General features: G+C 33.7%; 1 protein-coding gene across 3 annotated transcripts in view; it reads left to right on the top strand.

Moving 5' to 3' along the window:
* Nucleotides 1-16,866, top strand: part of LOC110022480 — a 29,270-nt gene extending 12,404 nt beyond the window's left edge. For all 3 annotated transcript variants that reach the window (XM_020721439.1, XM_020721441.1, XM_020721440.1), the window contains 12 exons: nucleotides 4,777-4,866; nucleotides 4,971-5,046; nucleotides 5,974-6,070; nucleotides 6,155-6,224; nucleotides 6,315-6,491; nucleotides 6,582-6,704; nucleotides 6,787-6,870; nucleotides 6,946-7,130; nucleotides 7,243-7,381; nucleotides 7,451-7,510; nucleotides 16,210-16,281; nucleotides 16,657-16,866. In XM_020721439.1, the coding sequence (XP_020577098.1) occupies nucleotides 4,777-4,866; nucleotides 4,971-5,046; nucleotides 5,974-6,070; nucleotides 6,155-6,224; nucleotides 6,315-6,491; nucleotides 6,582-6,704; nucleotides 6,787-6,870; nucleotides 6,946-7,130; nucleotides 7,243-7,381; nucleotides 7,451-7,510; nucleotides 16,210-16,281; nucleotides 16,657-16,770 (1,287 nt within the window). In that variant the 3' untranslated portion in view covers nucleotides 16,771-16,866. The remainder of the gene's footprint in view (nucleotides 1-4,776; nucleotides 4,867-4,970; nucleotides 5,047-5,973; nucleotides 6,071-6,154; nucleotides 6,225-6,314; nucleotides 6,492-6,581; nucleotides 6,705-6,786; nucleotides 6,871-6,945; nucleotides 7,131-7,242; nucleotides 7,382-7,450; nucleotides 7,511-16,209; nucleotides 16,282-16,656) is intronic.
* Nucleotides 16,867-18,665: the final 1,799 nt, after the last annotated feature.

Raw genomic sequence — 18,665 nt, forward strand, 5'->3', positions numbered from 1 at the left:
ACCCAAGGCCAAAAGAGGCTCACGACCAAGGCAACCCGAGGCACGGAAGAAGAGGAAGCTCACGGCTAAGGCAACCCAAGGCCAAAAGAGGCTCACGGCCAAGGCCACCCAAATCAATTATATGAAGATATTTGATATACATAGGAGAATGAATGGACAAACCCTCACAAAGCCTCCAAACCGACTCCAATTTCACCAAGTAGGACATAAGGAAACTGTTCAACCCATTCTTCAATCACCTCACTTTATAGATAGGGCAAATACATACATTTAAACTTGACTCATCGATCAACACCCAAGCCACTTCGTGTAGGAAGAGCCAAACAACCCCAAAGGATTGCCAGCAAGCTCACGGGTAGGGGTAGGAACTAAAGCCAAGAAAACCACACTCAAACCACTTCTCGGGTAAGGGCGATCAAACCTAGGCCACAACAAAAGGGTAGAAAACATCTCTATGCCTTCAAGACATCAAAATATAAGACTACCATATGTTTCAAACAAGAATAGCTATGAAACTCCTCAAAATCAAAATAAATTGCTCCACAATATGTATATTTAAGCCAAAAACACTCACGAGATGCCAAAATTGAGCCCAGCAGGGGCCAAAGCCAAACCAAATGATCTACCAACAAGCTCACTGGTAGGACTAAGAACAAACCAAATCAAGCTCCCAAGCTACCTCTCGGTTAGGAGCAGAACCAGACAAAAACCGAGTCATTCAAGGCCAAAACAGAGTTAAACAAGCAAAACCAAGCCCATCCACCAAACCAGCTTTCGGGTAAGAGCCAAAGCAAGTAAATCTGAGCTCCAAGGAAAGCTAAAATCGAGCTATTCAAAGCCAAAACAGGGTCAAATAAGCAAAACCGAGTCCTTCCACCAAACCAACTCTCGGGTAAGGTCCAGAAAAGGCAAAACCAAACCAAGCCAAACTCTCGAATAAGGCCAAGAACGAGTAAAACCACACCCTGCACCAATTTCAAATCATTTGGGGATAAAACCACACATATATTGGACTTGGAGCAGCCAACAACATACAGATCCCATGCCAAAATAAGCTTTACAAGTATGTAAAAAGAAAAAGAAACCAAGGACCGGATCAGGCAAAACCGAGCCGTAATAGAGACTGAAATTGAGCCAATCAAAGCCAAAACAGAGTCCAAGCACAGATTAAAACCCAAGCCTTAACATAAATTAAAATTCCAGCCATCTTAAGGTAAAACCAAGCCAACCCAAGCCATCCAAGCAAGTTATAGGGCTTTCAAAATTAAATAAGTTTTTCTCATAACATGCATTTCGGGGCAGGAAAAGCCATGGGGAGCCAAAACCGAGCCTAGTAAAGGCCAAAAACCGTGCCATTCGGTGGCTAAAGCAAACTCACATCAACATGTGTTTCATATGAGAGGAATAATGTGAAGTAGAGAAGCATGCATAAATCTCGAAGTTAACATTTCAAGCTCTCCAAACTAAGTTCCGAGGGACTTCCAAAATAAATCTTTTCATACCCCATATAGATTTTGAACAAATGAGGCAACCACAGGAGCTAAAATCGAGCCCCCTCGAGGCGTGAAAGACCCCACATGCGTGAAAGACCAAATAAACCTTCCAATGTCTCATGCTAGATAAGAATAAATGAAAAGCTTCATGATACATATCCTAACATGCTTGCAAGAAGAGCTAACATTGTCTCAAAGCCATGTTTCAACCATCTTAATGACTTCCAATAGAAATATGCTATAATGAATATAAACATGCCACATTCTCACTATCCTAAGTAAATAACCATGTCCAACCCCTAAAAAATGTCTGCCATTCTATTTTCACATGCTCAAGTAATAAATATCTCAAGTATAGTAATAAACATCTCAAGTATAGGTACAATAATAAACTAGCATGCTGTACCGTCCAATTCAGTGGCTCGACAGAGAGCGACAGAGAGAAAACTGAAAGGAAGTAAGGCGCAGAGAGGGGGGGAAGGAAGGTACCTCCTTAAAGCAGAAAGAAAGTAACACAGGAACTTTAAAGGCACTCCCCAACTTCAATTCCTCTTCCAACAACAAGAGGAAACCAAGTCAAGCACCAGAAAATCAAAGAAGTGAGTGAAAAAGAAAAATGACAGGGTTTCCTTAGAAAAGTTTTCGGCATTACCCCAGGGCTACAAAAACCAAGCTCTAATAAAGGAGAAGAATGATTAAGAAGATACGGCAGAGGAATCGAGAGAGGCAGAGGATTAGATCCTCGCGGTGGATACGATCCGCGGCAGAGAAGATTGAACTCAGAACGCAGAAGATAGGATACGAGGGATGGGCGTCTGCGAGACTTGTCTCGCGTGCGAGAGGCGAACGCGAGAACGAATCCTTTCAACGACACTAAGGAGCGGGCCAGACAACCTAGGGCTGAGGCAGACCCACGAGTTCGAGAGAATGAGGCGGGGAGAGAGGAGATAGATTTAGGTTATAAATAATAATAATATTATTATTTATTATTATAATTATACCTAAATTACGCATCTTTCTTTAGACGCGTCCTCAGAATGAAACAAACATTCTCTTTAAGCAAAATCGACGTTCCGGACACGTCGGCGCAGTCTATTTTTTCATTCGGAGTCGTTTAGGCAACCTCGTCGACGATCAGGACAAAAACACGTCGCGACCCGGATCGCTTCAGAAACTCGGCTCGAGTTCAATTAAACAGGACGACGAAGAGCACGACGGTGCAAGTCGAGTGAAGAAAAGTTCAGAATTGTTAACGGGAAGGATTCCTTCACTAGTTTTCTAGGAGTAGTCGACAGAAAGGACCTACGGCTAGATCCTAGACTACTAAAGAGGGGAAAACTAAACCCGACCGAAAGCGAGGACAAGATCGAAAGCGAGGTCAACACTAGTTAAGATGTAATCCAAATGATTTAATGAGAAATATAGTGCATTCTGCATCTTTCGATTTAATTAGACCCAAGGGAGTTTTACATGTCATGTTTTTTTGAAATCAGTTATCATGAATGAATTCATTGATTTGTTGATGCAATTGGAATTTCCCAATAAGATTCTTTCTCTGAATGTGCAAAGCAAGAATCGAACAAAAAACAAAATCATTTTTTGGTTTGATTTGCACTGTATTTCTTTTGATAATTGAAAAGTCTGCAGAAATACTATGTCTATATCATATGGATGTATTACCTAGTTAAGATGTAATCCAAATGATTTGGTGATAAATATAGCACATTTTGTTTCTATCAATTTAATTAGACATAGGAGAGTTTTACATGTCATGTTTTTTTGAGGTCAGTTATGATGAATTAGTCATTAACATGTTGGCGCACTTTGAATTTCCCAATAGGATTTTTTCTATGAATGTGTAAAACAAGAATTGAAAAAAAAAATTATTTGGTTTGATTGGCTGACATAGGGATCATAACATCATATATTTTTAAAGGAGTAAAGTGCCAAAATAGTTCCCTGACTATTTACATGTGGCCTTTTTAGTTTCGGAGTCCGTAAAAAGTGTCATATTTGTCCTTGTGCTTTGTTAATATGGGTTAAATAGTCTCCATGATTAGGTCCTCATTAAAAGAGTTTGCTGATTAAGTTGATATTTTGATGGATTCTGGGACTAACATGACTCTCTATAAAGAGTTAGGTTGCTCATCCAAATTTTCTTTTACTTAAAACAACTTGTTCATGCATCATATGTTTTAAAGTCAAAGATAGCTTCATATTATTATTAAGATGCTTTTTAAAATATGATCTTCATATCAAAATCTAGTTTTAGATTCAAGTTTGGATTATTATTGAATTTAGTTTAAATTATATGTACAAGTTTTGGTGCAAAGTAAATTGGGTTATATGTCGATTCTTAATGCATGCTACAATTTAGATTCAAATTCTATGCACAATATAACTTTAAGTCTATCAAATTCTATGCATAATATAACTTTAAGTTATTATTGTTTTAAAGTTATTTTAATGCTAGAAGAGTTCTGGTAGACTATAATTTCGTTTTAAGGCTCGCCTTTAGTGGTAGGCTCAAACTTATTTCTTTTTCTTTTTTCATGTTGGGGGGGGGGGGGGGGTTGTTTATGAGTAAATATGAATGTAGATGTGATATGTTGGATATGTAATAACGTGAAAGTTTTGTGGTATGAATGTAATTACCCCTAAAAAATAAATTGCTTTTATAAAGACTTTTTGAATCTCACCAATATTTGAGAATTTTAAGAGATGGAAGTAAGAGATGTTGTGTGAGGAAAATGTTCGAGAATTGAGAGAAATTAATTTATGATCTAGCATAATGCATATTTTTGCCTTTATTTTGAAGAATACAAGATATTTAAGTGGAGGATGAAGAGATTGAGGCATAAAAAGAATATATAGGAAGGAGATTGATGATTGGTTTTTTCCCTACTTTTTAATCAATGTTATGAACAAAATTGAATCAATTGGCCTGCTTCAACTTTATAAGCCTAGTAAAAGTCATCAATTTTATTGATTTTGAACTACAGTCGATTTGCTTCCAGTCAGTGTGACTATTTGGCTTCTATTTTAAAGAATTTCTTAGATCTAGCTTCTTTTAGCGTGACCATTAATTGTCCATTGTAAATGTGGCCATTTTTTCCACGTGAACTTTAATGAGACGCCTTCCCTAGGTCCTTTAAGACCTTTTTTTAAGAAAGGAAAGATTGCTTTTCATATTACTCTTTGTAGTTTTCCTATTTTATTTGCGTTAGCCCTATCTCTATTCTTGAATTTGATATCAAGAGGGCATTGTGTTTATTCCTTTCAGGGAGAGGATCAACTCAGAACTTTCAACAAACAAATTGAAGAGGATAAGAAACTAATCTTATCAAGGAATAATCTTATTGAGCTGCATAAGGTTTAGTTGCTTTTGCTCATCGTTCATTTTCTGAGAAACTTATTTATTGTAACCTTGGATTGAAACATGAAAAAAAAGCCATTTCTGCTTTTGTGATAATTTAGGTTCTTGAAGAGCACAGTCTTTCATGCCTGGAGCTTTTACATTTGAAGACAGATTGTGTTTTCTTGACAAAGCAAAGTAAGGGAATAATATAAATTCTTATCCAGTATACACTTGCATTGATTTTTGGTTTAGCAATAGATGGATTTTTTATTGTCTAGGATCAGACTTTAAAAGCATTTTACCAATAGGTTCATCATCAATCATCATCACTATTATCGTAAGCCTTATTCCAGCAAATTTGGGTTAGGGTATCCTCTTTTATTGATTGATTGAGAAGTTTTCTTTGTATCGTCACTGTTATTGCTAAACTATGTGGGTTTGGCTCTGTGGTTTCAAAATTACAGCTCAACATGTTGTGTATCTACCGGTATTATTGGTATATTGTGTGAGTTCTTTGTCGACTGTTAAAAGGAAAAAAAATAAAAATAAAACATGACGTGCACTTGTCCCAAGATTCGATAACTCCTCCCACACTTCTCCTGGTTAGCTAAGGCTTTTATTCAAGCACAAACTTAACTTCTTTGTTCTACTTCAGTTTGTCGATCGTAGCAAAGCCACAATGCTTCTTTTTCTCATTTTCCAATTTCCAAACCTCTCCCTGCCACAACCTATCTTGTTCGAACCTAATCTTCTCTTCTTTTCATTCTGCCTGGTCGAACCGACAACCCACACAAAATTTCCTTACCTGTTCTCCGATTTCCACTTCAAAACTCATCGTTTTCTCTCTGTCTGCGCCCCCCCCCTCGAAATTTCACCTTTGGTTCATTCCCCTGCACCGAATCCTCTTCTTTCTCAAATTTTTGGCGCCGACAAGTTTTGTGTAAATCACTTGGTATCTGATGCCAGTTGTATTTTTTTTCTTTCTTGTATTTATTTATTTTAGATGCTGCTTCTCAATGCTACTTTTTAAAGGTTTATTGATACCATCTATGTTCATGGTCTCCAAACCAAGACAATATTTGTGTATATTTATAGCATTGGATGCCCATTTTTTAAATGCAGAAGCTGAGAAAGTTGTAGGGTGGGCTAGAAATCACTACTTGTCCTCCGTCATTCATCCTTCTGTTAGTAACGGGAGACTTCTGATTCCCTGTGAAAGGTAAAGCTTTGTTACCTTCTATATGTGGAAATGTAAAGGCTGCTTTGGTTGTTAAACCTAAAATTATTTTTTATTTTTATAAAGTTTGGAGGTTGCCATATCAAGGTTAAGGGAGCAGGAATCAGTTTCAACAAAGCCCTTAGAGAGTATAAAGGTGATTGCTCATTCTTATTCACAAGGATTTAATTCTTATAATTACAAATAAACTGTTGAAGGTTTCATAAATTGCATTATTTTATTGTAGAATCTTGCGAAAGATGAGTATGAAAGCAATTTTGTTTCAGCGGTGGTCCCCCCAGATGAAATAGGTGTCAAGTTTGATGATATTGGTGCTCTTGAAGATGTGAAGAGAACTTTAAACGAACTTGTCACGCTTCCAATGAGAAGGCCGGAGCTTTTTTCGCATGGAAACCTTTTACGGGTTAGAAAACCTTCTTGTTCTAATTCCGCTATTTCCTTAATGTCAAATTTAGATTTTCCTGGTTGGTGAGCTGTGTGATCTTCTTTTCAGCCTTGCAAAGGAATTTTGCTCTTTGGCCCACCTGGAACAGGTAAAACTCTTCTTGCAAAAGCCCTTGCAACTGAAGCTGGAGCAAATTTTATCAATATAACAGGTTCTACTCTTACATCGAAGGTAAATTAGATTCTTTTCAATCACTATTAGTCAACTAGAATTTTTCTTGCTGTTTTAAAGCAATTCATTGGTCCTCTAATAGTGGTTTGGCGATGCTGAGAAGCTCACCAAGTCTCTTTTTTCTTTTGCGTCTCGTCTGGCACCAGTTATCATTTTTGTTGATGAGGTAACATTCCTTATTTCTATTTTATTTAAATTTGCTGTTTTTCTATTTAATTTTAATCCAATGCATTTACTGTAGGTTGACAGCTTACTTGGTGCACGTGGTGGAGCTTTTGAACATGAAGCAACAAGAAGAATGAGAAATGAATTTATGGCGGCTTGGGATGGTTTGAGGACTAAGGATAATCAAAGGATTCTTATTCTTGGTGCAACAAATAGGCCATTTGATTTGGATGATGCTGTGATACGCCGCCTTCCAAGAAGGTAGGGATTGGAAAATTATGCTGTATTTTTACATTTTATAGAATGGTTTTATGTGCTTTTATTCTGATCTCTTATTTAATCAAAATTGTTCTGCTTTTTTTTGTCATTAAAGGATATACGTGGACCTTCCGGATGCAGAAAACCGTATGAAGATCTTAAAGATATTTCTTTCTCAAGAAAACCTTGACCCTAGCTTTAGATTTGATGAGTTAGCTAATTCAACAGAAGGTTATTCGGGAAGTGACTTGAAGGTAATTAAAGCCCTTCAAACTCTTTATACAATTGTGCAATTTGTCACTTTGTTTTTGTTCTCTATGCAGAATCTTTGCATTGCCGCTGCATATAGACCTGTCCAGGAACTTCTTGAAAAAGAAAAGCAGGTAGCGTTGTTATCTTTCTTTAGCTGTGCTAACGTTTTAGTTTCAACTAGTTTTTTGTTGAGTCCGTTAGCTGTGATTATTTAATTTTAAAACCTGTCATAGAATGCTAGGTTGAACATATTGGAAAATTTTTGCTTGATTGTGGCTGCTATGTGTAGAAAAATAGTTATTTAGGGAATAAACCACATCAAAGGGGCGGAGAAGTGAATATCGTAATTGGCGTCGTGAGTGCAGAGATTCAGTGAGATAATCTAATATGAAAAAGTTAGCTGCATTTGTTAATTACTGCATGAATATCTTGATACTACGTATGCTAGATTAATTTTTACATTATAAAGGCTATGCACCTTGATTTGTTGAAAGAACACACCTTAAAATATAAGATCAAAAGTTGTGTATCCTATTGTAGATCATAGAACTTGTACAGCTAGATGTTGTGTTTTCTGATGGGTCTGGGTGCATTGAAGTTGTGTATTTTAACTTAGATCTTCGATGAAGATGTGTTCTTATTGTAAAGTGTAAACTTTCCAACTGAAGAACATTTTTCACTAGTGTCATATTTGATTCTCATAGATCATGGCAGAGGAGGTTTTAGATGTAAAAGTTGCAAGGTTTTAAAAGTCAGATTGGAGTGGCTAGTTCAATCAGTTTGATAATGATCCGATCATACAACCAGTTCTGGTAGCCTCAATGACCATTTTTGCTTCAAATCAGTGAAAAGTGAAAACCGATGAGAACTGCTAGTTTGGCAGGCGAGTGGATGAATTGGTTCCTGTTACGTAGAAACAGCTGGTGGAAATAATCTTTTTAATCATTTTTAATTCTCAATCAAATGGTTAAAATTTTTTATTTAAAATTTAAATTTATTAGTTTATTATTCTAACCTTATAATCATGGATTTAAATATCTAAAATGTAATTAACTTGAGCTTAATCAAGTTAATCCATTGCATGCCTACCAGTTAGGTGATTTTGAAATTAAACCCGTAAAACTTTGTATCCTATATAAACAGTGTAATACTAACTCCCCTTTATGATGTGAGACTAAAAGATTGCATGTTAAAATTTGAGTTGTGATACGAAAATGAAGAATAGAGCCATGAGATTTGGGCAATGAAAATTTGTAATCAGCTACGGGATGTGATAATATTTTAATTTTATTTTTTATGTTAGAAATTTTTATTCTTATTAATTATTATAAATTATTTTATTATTACAATTTATATTCGTACTATAAATTATTTTTTTTATTTTTATATCTCTGTTATAATTTTTTTTTTGTTTTTAAATATATTTATCTCATATACATGCTCACAGTTCAACCTTTTAACCTTGAACATCTCTTATTTTAATGTCCTGTTCGCTTTTCAGAATTTTATTTAATTGCTAGAATTCAATTGTTAGAACCTGTTCTTTGTTTAGAAGTTTAAAGCAAATTATTGTTTTGCATTTGAAGGATGTTAGGTTTGGAAATCGAGATTGCGGAAATGAAGGTTTTTGTTGATTTCACGATCAATTATTGTTGGTTGCAGCATCAATCGTTGTCTTAATCATTGTCAACTTCATGTAGCATTATTCTAATTGTTTGGGTTCAACATTATGCATCCTCATTTGCCGATCTTTCTTTCTTAATTTTGAGGTGTTAAAACTTATTCTCCTCATCATTTTGTGCACCTGTCCATGGCATCTTGCATCTACCCCTTCACTTTTTTTACTCTTCTGACATTAATTTTGTCCACCATCTAATTGTGCAAATTCTTCTCTCATTTTATATGTTCGAACCATCTAAGTATGTTTTTGATTACGTTATTTTGAATTGAGGTCTCTTCAACAGTTCTTTTAACATAGTTATTTGTTTAGCCTTTTAGTTTTGTCAAACATATATTCTAGAAAAATAAAACATTGGAGAAAAACTTCAAGATTGTTTTATTGCACTTTATTTGTAAATATACATTCTGAAGGTGCATTACATACATATTACATAATTCTCATGTGTTTACATAACACCTAAACATTCATATTTATATGAATACTACTCAAATATTTAGCATCATATAAAAAATACGACATCACTATGTTTCCATTGATTACCTCTTAATCCACAACCAACTTAAGCTTCTCAGTACCTTGTCTCAAAGGGTGTTGTCATCTAAACCAGGATAGTCATGAGCCTACTATACCCTACTATCAACATTACAATAATTCTAAATTGAATTCTTAGTAGTGGTGCTTCCTACCTCATCATTGTTGTCTAAAGAAATATCTTTCCTTTCAATTCGTATAATGGTCTTGATGATATTATGATTGGGGAAGCACGATTTGACCCATAGCCAACATTGATTCCACATATTTACCCACTATGACTCACAATTTTCTCATAAATGATGTCCTTTATGTACTTACTATAAAAAAAAATCGTATTTCATCTACTACTTTTTTCATTTTGACCAAGTATCTATTGACTTTCTTCTCATTGCTTTCCATTTGAATGATCTACACCATGGGATAATCCTTTTGATGAGACAAACTATAGATGGTGTCTATGATTGATCTATTTCTTTGGTAGCCTCATATTACTAAAATTTTTAGTATCAAGTTCAATTTATCTTAGTGGAACCACAGATAGTACTGTCTGTTAATTTAAATTCTCAAGCACATTGTCTCCAAGTTCAAGTTAGATCTATCTTGTCCACTATGTCTCAAGCACATTTAAAACATGTAAATACTCTAGTTACAATATTCTCTTAAAACATTTTCATGCATTGGTTTATGACTCCAAGGTGTTATAAATGTAAATATCAAACTGTGGGTGTTGATATGTAAAATTCATAAGAATTGTGTGGTATGTATGTAAATTTCCCAACAAAAAAAAGATGGAAAAATAATTTTTAGTGGAAGCACACAGATTGCGATCATTCGGCTATAGAGAAATTGATCAATAGGTAGAAAGCATTGATTAGTGTGCCTCAAGCTCTTTGCTATGACAATCGGTATAAAGCATTTATCAGTGAAGCTTAAGCTTTTTGCTATGATTAGAGATTGAGTGGGCTCCATTGAGAGAGAGAGAGAGAGAGAGAGAGAGAGAGAGAGGGGGAGGGTTATAGCAATATTGACAAACCATGGGCGAACAGTGTTGCAGCTAGACTTATCAACATAAATTCAATAGTACCCCTCAAACTAGATGACAAAGATCTACAATTTTAAGTTTACTTATAATAATTTGAATGTGGGGTTTTAATTCCTTATTGAATTTTTTGGCTAGTTGATTCTTTGTAGGGCATGTCTCCAAATCAACTTTTCAATTTCTCATTCATGATTGTCTATCAACCTCAATATGCTTGGTTTGAACATACTGTATTAGCGTGCGTGCAGTATTGATAGCCAATTTATCATCAATATATATTTCTATAGGCATTTCTTTTTTTTTATTCTCTAATATGATTTTGGTTTATAGAAACTCACAAATCCCTTCAACAGTGACTTTGAACTCATTTTCCACACTTGATCCTATAACTATAGGGTTTTTTTTTTGTTTCTCCATGTTATGAAAATACCTCCCAAGAATATAAAATATTATTAAGTGGACTTTCTATTTATCAGTGATCCAATATAGTTTGCATTTGTGTATCTTTCAAATTTGTGCATATCATGTTTTTTTTTATATGATTTCTATTTGATTTAAAATATTTGAGAATTTTATAGGCAAATTGAAGTGGCAACTTTATGGGCTTATGTATGAATTAACTTACTAGACTTACTATGAGTGTGATCAAAAGATAAGCGTGAGATAAATAGGTTAATTTTCTTACGAATCTGATATTTTCCTATATCTACTTTGGTTCTTTCATTAAAGTCCAATTTTTATTTTAGTTTAGTTTAAGTTTTACATGACTTGCGCTGTCATTTTTGTTTTTTTTTTCCTTTAATCAGTTGGTCGAAAATATTTTTTTTAAGGAGAGACATATTCCATGTTTAGATTGAGTGACTTGTATATCTAAGAAATATTTGAGTGTTCTAGCCCTATGATTTTGAATTTTTCAGTGACCTTTTTTATTATCTTCTGCTCATCGACATATATAATAAGAATTTAGACTCATTCTTAAGGAGATTTCTTTATGAGAAGAGTATGTTTTTCTTATCTTTGTTTGTATCCAACTCCCATCACAGCTTTTATAAATTTGTAAAATCATGTTCTTGATTTTCTTAGTCTGTATAGGGCCATTTTCAATCTCTATGCTTGATTCTTTTTTAAGGAGCTATAAAATTTTGATCATGAAGATTCATTTGCATCCCACCATTTTCTTTCCTTAGTAATATAATGATCTCACGTGTATAATTTCTTTCATAGCATCATTTCAATATCTATTTTCAAGTGTCTTAAATAGTTTGTGGAGTGGAAATGAGGTTGGTGTTGATGTTGGTTGTAAATTTTTTGTGATGGAAAATTTATGAAAGGAGTTATACTGAGATATATGATATAAATGGTTAACTGCAAACAAATCAATATTATCTGGTAATGGTTCCAAGATCCAGACTTACTGGAGATTGCGGTTAGGCTCTTTTCTTGGATAGATCTAAATGCGCACAACCTATATGTGTAGAATTTTCAGCTGTATGAGTATCAAGATAAAAAGTGTCATCAAATTTATCTTAAAGTTTAGAATTCTTCTCTTGAAGATGAGTTTGAGTGAAGAAATTATGAATTTCATTAATAGTGACATCCATTGAATTGAGTAATTTTTATTGGGTAAATTATGGTTTTCTACTTTTTTGTGTGACAGAATAATTATTGAATACACACTTGGGAACCATTGAATCAAGTTTATTTATGTGTTGTTTATGGATATGAACATAGGTAATGCATCTAAGAATTCTTTAGAGGATTTTAGAGAAGTTGTTTGTAGGAAAGAACTCTATCAAATAATTTGGAGGGATTTTAGAATTAATTACTCTGTAGGGCATTAAATTGATTAAATAGGTAGTCATTGGAACATTTTCTTCCCATTATCATTTTGATAGATGATTGTGGAGGAGAATTGTCCCAGTGACCTCAAAAAGGTAGCAGGTTTTTTTCCCCCTTCAAATCCATTGTTTTAGGGAGTGTTTGCGGAAAAAGATTTATGGATAATACTTTTTTGCTGAAAGAAGGCCGATGATGCATGATTAAGATAATCACAAGCATTATCAGTATAAAAAAATTTGATGTCAGAATTTTATTTGTTCTTTATAATTATTGTGAATATAGGGAGAATGGTGTTATAATTAGATGTTTTTTATGTAAATTTTCCATATCATTTGGACGCATTTATCAATAGAGGTGATAAAATCAATGGTTCCAGAGATATCTAGAATTTTAGAGGGCCCATGGATAGCTGAATGAATTAACACACAAGAATTTGAGGATTTTGAGTTGTTTTAAGCAAAGGAAATACAATGATGTTTAGGGATTTCACGAATTTCATTATGGAAGTATTTAATATTTATATTTTTGAAATTAGAATAAAATAAACATTAAATATTTTTAAAAGAAAGGTGCACTAATATATAATGGTGTGCCTAGATGATGTCGACAATGAGTGGTGGAGTGTAACAATTAATTTTAGCCTTTAATGTGTAAAACATTCTTTTCTTGTCTGCGTAAGCATGTTTCTAATAGTGAGGTTGTAATGATATGGAGATCAGTAACGAAGATTATTTTTGTGTTTGTGGTTTTTGTTCTGCAACTGTTCGAGATTAAGTTGGGATGTTTCTTTGTTCTGCAACAGTTAAAGATATATTTGAACTTTTATTTTCTTATTATTAGTAGAAGGCTTGTAAGTTTGATATGTATTTACAAAGTTTGTTATGTGATTAGTGACTATTCAATCTACTATCAAGAAAGAGAAGAATTATTGGAGGCACTGAAAACGTAAGAATTCAAAATCATATGCTTTTTAACAAAATAGCAAGATTTGTAAAGCTTTTCTAAGGAATTGAGAAAACTCTTTAATTTATTAATTTATTCTGAGCCGAGTACTTCTGACTTCACTGGGGAGACTTGTTCTATTTTATTCTTGTTTACGTTTTCTTTATAGCCCTGAGGCTTTCTGTGGAACTTCCAACATTTTTCTTATGCGTCTTTTTTTGTAGTAGTAGCATTAGATATTGTCTTTGGAACAATATTTTTGTTCCATTTTTGTAGAAGCTTTTGTGACCAAAACTCTCTTATCTTGGCATCCAAAAGTTGTCATGATTGATATCTTGAGGGTCGGATAATTTAATCATATTGTCTGAAAAAAAATACTTAATTCAAAGAAGGATTTTTTTTTTCTTTTTGGCATAAGATTTGGATCCAAATTTGGCCAAAATTTTTGCTGAGTCCTACTAGGAACTCAAAAAATTTTTCTTGCTCTGTAAATTATTCGAGGATCATTGCATCATCCCATTATCACAACATGATATCTTGTGATTTTAGTGGTAGTCCAACTCTAAATCGTAAATCTTCGTGGCAGTGGTGAGCTTTTCTTGATTTCATTGGTGAGTGTAGCATTTTATTAGAATGGAAGGCAAAGTATAAGTCTAAAACTCAATGATTGAAATCATTTTTAAGCTTGTATTCTACATTTTTTTCATTTGTTTTTCCATCCTGGTACAAATTTCTTTGGGATATCTCAATACAAATCTGATGATGCATTGCTTAAAATAACAATTTTCTTTCAATTATTATTGTCGCCCAACAATCTCCAGATAAAAATTTAAATGAAAGGCTTGATTAAGAAAAAAATTGAAGAAAAAGTATAAATAATATAAGGATTATCATTTGCTCGCGTAAAATGGCTACTTTCGATTGCCAATTATAATGTAATTGATTAAATATCTATCATTGGTGTCATATGTCATTTCATTTTGTCCTCGATTATTTTAAGGATTATAAATTCTAGTTTAATGACATTATTCAACATATTTTTAAATTTCTTTATTTGTTAAGGGTTGTTTACCATAAGGCCTATTATTCTCATATAGTGCGTACGTTAAGATGACTGTTGAATTAATCATTGAACTAAGGCACCATGAAGTTATAACCTCATATGCATGCTCAAGTTTTTTTTTTTTGTGCGTTGAGGTTGTGCGTTGAGGTTTTAGCACATTCATTGCCTCAAAGCCTTAGTAACTTGATGCTTTGAGGAATCAACATTAATGGCAATGAATTACCATGTAACTTTCTAACTTATCTCTCCTTTGAATATTCATCTTTCTTGTTTTTTAGTAAATCTATGAAATTTTCACTATAACGTTGTCCCGTCCTGCACCTAATCGGTGCATCTAATCAAATTCAAACGTGAAGCTATCGACAAATTTGTTGCCTTTGTTTAGTGCACTTTGATTTATAACTGTTTCATATTGCTTAGTTGTTTTTAGGTTTGCCATTTCTATTTTAATATTTTCATTTCATGCATAAATTTATAATTGATGATTTTTTATGATATAACACTTGGATTCATAAAACGTGGCCTCTTGGAGACTAAATAAATTTTTGTGACATTTACATAATTCTTATGGATTTACATATCAAACACCTTAACTTCAATTTTTATATTTATAACACTCGAATATTTGATATCACATCAAAAAACACTACCACTAACATTTAGAAAATGAAATACACTTTTTTACGCATAAGTATAGTGATATAAATATAAATATTGGTTTAGGTGTTAGATTTATAAATGCATATGTATTGCGTGGCAAGTATGTAAATCTTTCTAAATTTATTGTTAATGAATATTCAGTGGTAATGATGCATTGCATTAAGGTAATAATCAACAATTATCTAAGAATTTCTCGAGAAGAAATTAATTTTAGATGATATCTAAAATTATTGTTGAGTGTCCGCATATCCAGGGGTACATAATATATTAATGACTGTTATTATTTGACTAATATCATCTAATCGTCATTGTCCAACTGTCATTACTCTCCACTAATTTTTCAGCAATCTCTATAATTACAAGATCAAGCTGGATTCCCAATTTCATAATCTTGTCGTTTTCAAATGAGGAGAAAGCTTATTTTTATAAATTTACTTGTATATTGGATTATTTTCAATTGGGTTAAGTCAGGGGGGTTTTCTCTTTTTGAATTTTTCATATAAAAACTTTGGTCTCTTGCAACCTTCATTTTTGCGTCAGCTAGGTCTTTGTAAAATTTAAGACTTCAAAATTTTCCTCTACTGCTGCTCATATTCTAGCATGCAGCAATTTTAAATCTGCATACATAATACTTCTAATTAGCCTTTCCATTTAACTAATTTACCTTAACTAGCTTTTACATTCTTATCAATGTCTTTGTTATTATATGTAAATGTTTGTTCTCATTACATGGAGTATATATAAAAGAAAATTGAATTTGACATGCTAAAAAAATGTGAAAAAGAATAAACTGAAAATTCCTACCCTTTTTTCCCCCCACATGAAGAATCATGCGCCATTTTTTGTTTTTAATTGAATAAGCTCATGAAGCAAAACAAAGCTGCATCTTATAGATCAAATCAACTTCCTTTGCTCTGAAGAATCTCTCACTCATGTCAATGACCTCATGGTTTTATTCATAATCACTTCACCAGTGAAAAAAAAAAACAATAAATATTTATCTTTTCCTACAATTTTTGTTCTTTCTCATCAATTTCTTTCATCATAATTCCATTTATTTTGTATGAATCAGCAATGCCAACAGTCTACAGCATACTCATTGAGGCAGCTTGTGCTTGATGATTTCATTAAAGCCAAATCCAAGGTACATGAAATCATTCTTTATGTTTGATTTCATTTAATTTCTTTTCAGGGGATTTTCACACAAAACATGAAATTCTTATTATGCATTTACTCGCCTAATAATTAATTTTTTTTTATTTTCTATTACTTATCAAAATTATAACTAAACTTGCTGACTGAAATGAACATTTTCATCTCTGTTTCGATGTGATTTTTACATGAGGGTATTATACTAGTAAATATAAAGGATTAGTTGTTAAAAATGTAAATAAATAAGAATCTGAAATATCTATGTTAAACTTCTGAGAGAAGTGTTTTTTTTTTCCTTCACTTTTTTGCTTCAAAGTTGATGCGCAATTCAGAACTCTTGTTTCTATTCTGTTCAACTTTCGACCAGGTGGGAGCTTCTGTTGCCTATGATGCTGCCAGTATGAATGAGCTAAGAAAATGGAATGAACAATATGGAGAGGGAGGCAGCAGAAAAAGATCACCTTTTGGCTTTATGAACTGATATAAAGATAACAGCAAGCCGTTCATCTGTAAAGATAGTAAGGACTATGCTTTAGAAATAGTGCAAGGTCCATTTTATTCTCATTAGTTTTTTTTTTTTAAAAAAATTCTGAATCATGTATGAACGGTTTAATAAATTTCAATTAAGCGTCTATTAGAAGGAAATAAGGCTTTTACTGCTTCACAGTTGTTAGTTTATGCATCTTTTCTGTTATCTGAAGATTGGTGTGCTATGTGTAAATATTGAAGTTTAGGTGTGAGATATGTAAATAGGTAAGAATTGTGTGCTATGTAAATGCCCCCACATAGCACAAAATTCTTGTATATTTAGCACAAGAACCCCTTTTGACAGTGGGCTGTGTCAAATTCTGTTTATTAGCACAAGAACCCCTTTTGGCCGCGTGAGCAATAAGATCCAATCGCTTGAAAATTTTATAACAAATGTGCTAATTTATTTTTTTTAGTTCTATTCAAACAGATATGATATGCTTGCATATTCACGTATAAGTATCATGGTTATGCTCTCTCTCTCTCTCTAAAGTTTAAGAGCAGAATGAGGCGGGCAGTGATTTGATGACTTTTTAATAACTTTGGAGTTTCTTGAGAACTAAATCAGTCATGGATAACTGATTTGTTAGTGTCAGATTATCTTTCGTCCAAGTCACCCAATGTCGATGACCACCAACCGATGGTCTATTTTAATTTTACCTCCAATTCTAGGAAAAAATTTACATTCGGAGTCCGGACGCAGCTTTGCGTGCGGACTTTCAATAATATGCTGCTATGTGAAGGTTATTAAGGGGCTATTAAAGTGAAATTGGGAGGTTATTGGGGGGTTGTTAGGCGTTTATTGAGGGAATTAACATAAAGGTTTGTTGAAGTGGAATTACGAAGATTATTGGGGGTTATTGTGGGGGTTATTGGGACATTAACTCCAATAACGCCACAATAAACCCCTCGATACCCCTTCAATAAATTCAGTGGTTCTACTTTAATATTTTTTTAGGTGGGCTCGATATAACACACATGACGACATATTACTGGAGTTCGCATGCAGAGCTACGTTCGGACTCTAAAATTTTCTCCAAATTCTCGAGCCCTCCTGGCCAACTTCTAACAGGCCTGACGCTCACAATGAAAGGAATTAAATAAGGTATCAGCAGTCTACCAAGCCAGCACACACCCATGGGTAGTCTCCAATGATAGTTCATTTGGATTCAACCTTGAGAAGATTTTGAGCATCATTAGAGAAGCAATTATCGAACCCAGGGTGGAGGATGTGCATCGAGTAGAAACCGATTTTTTAGAATTCCCATACTTGTTGAGGTCGATGATATCATATCGACCCGGCAGGATCATCCTCGCATTCACTTGCTACCATTGTAAGGAAAACTACTTCAACAATGATGCCCAAGAAAAGGAAAAATTTTATGTCCGGACTCCGGAGGTAGCTCTACTTGTGAACTCCTAGTAATATGCTGCCACGTGTGCTATATCAGGCCCACCTTAAAAAATATTAAATTGAAACCGCAGAAGTTATTTGAGTAGAATCACATAGATTATTGGAGTGGAGTCACATATATTATTTGGAGGGTTATTGGGAGTTTATTGGGGGTAATTAGGGTGTTATTTGGGTATTAACTCTAATAACATTGCAATAACTCAATGGCTTCTCAATAACCCCCAAATAATCTCCGCAATTCCATTCCAATAACCTCCTGAAATAACCCTCTAATAACATCCAAAAAACCACGCAATAATCTCCATGACCGCAATAACTCCGTAATGGTCTCTGTGGTTTTACTTCAATAACCCATTGCAATAACTCTCACAATAACCCCCAAGTAATCCCCCCAACCTCTAGGCCGCAATAACCCCCCAATAACCCTCAAATAA

The sequence above is a fragment of the Phalaenopsis equestris genome, unplaced genomic scaffold (assembly GCF_001263595.1).
Source record: "Phalaenopsis equestris unplaced genomic scaffold, ASM126359v1 Scaffold000192, whole genome shotgun sequence".
In the NCBI taxonomy this organism is placed as follows: Eukaryota; Viridiplantae; Streptophyta; class Magnoliopsida; order Asparagales; family Orchidaceae; genus Phalaenopsis; species Phalaenopsis equestris.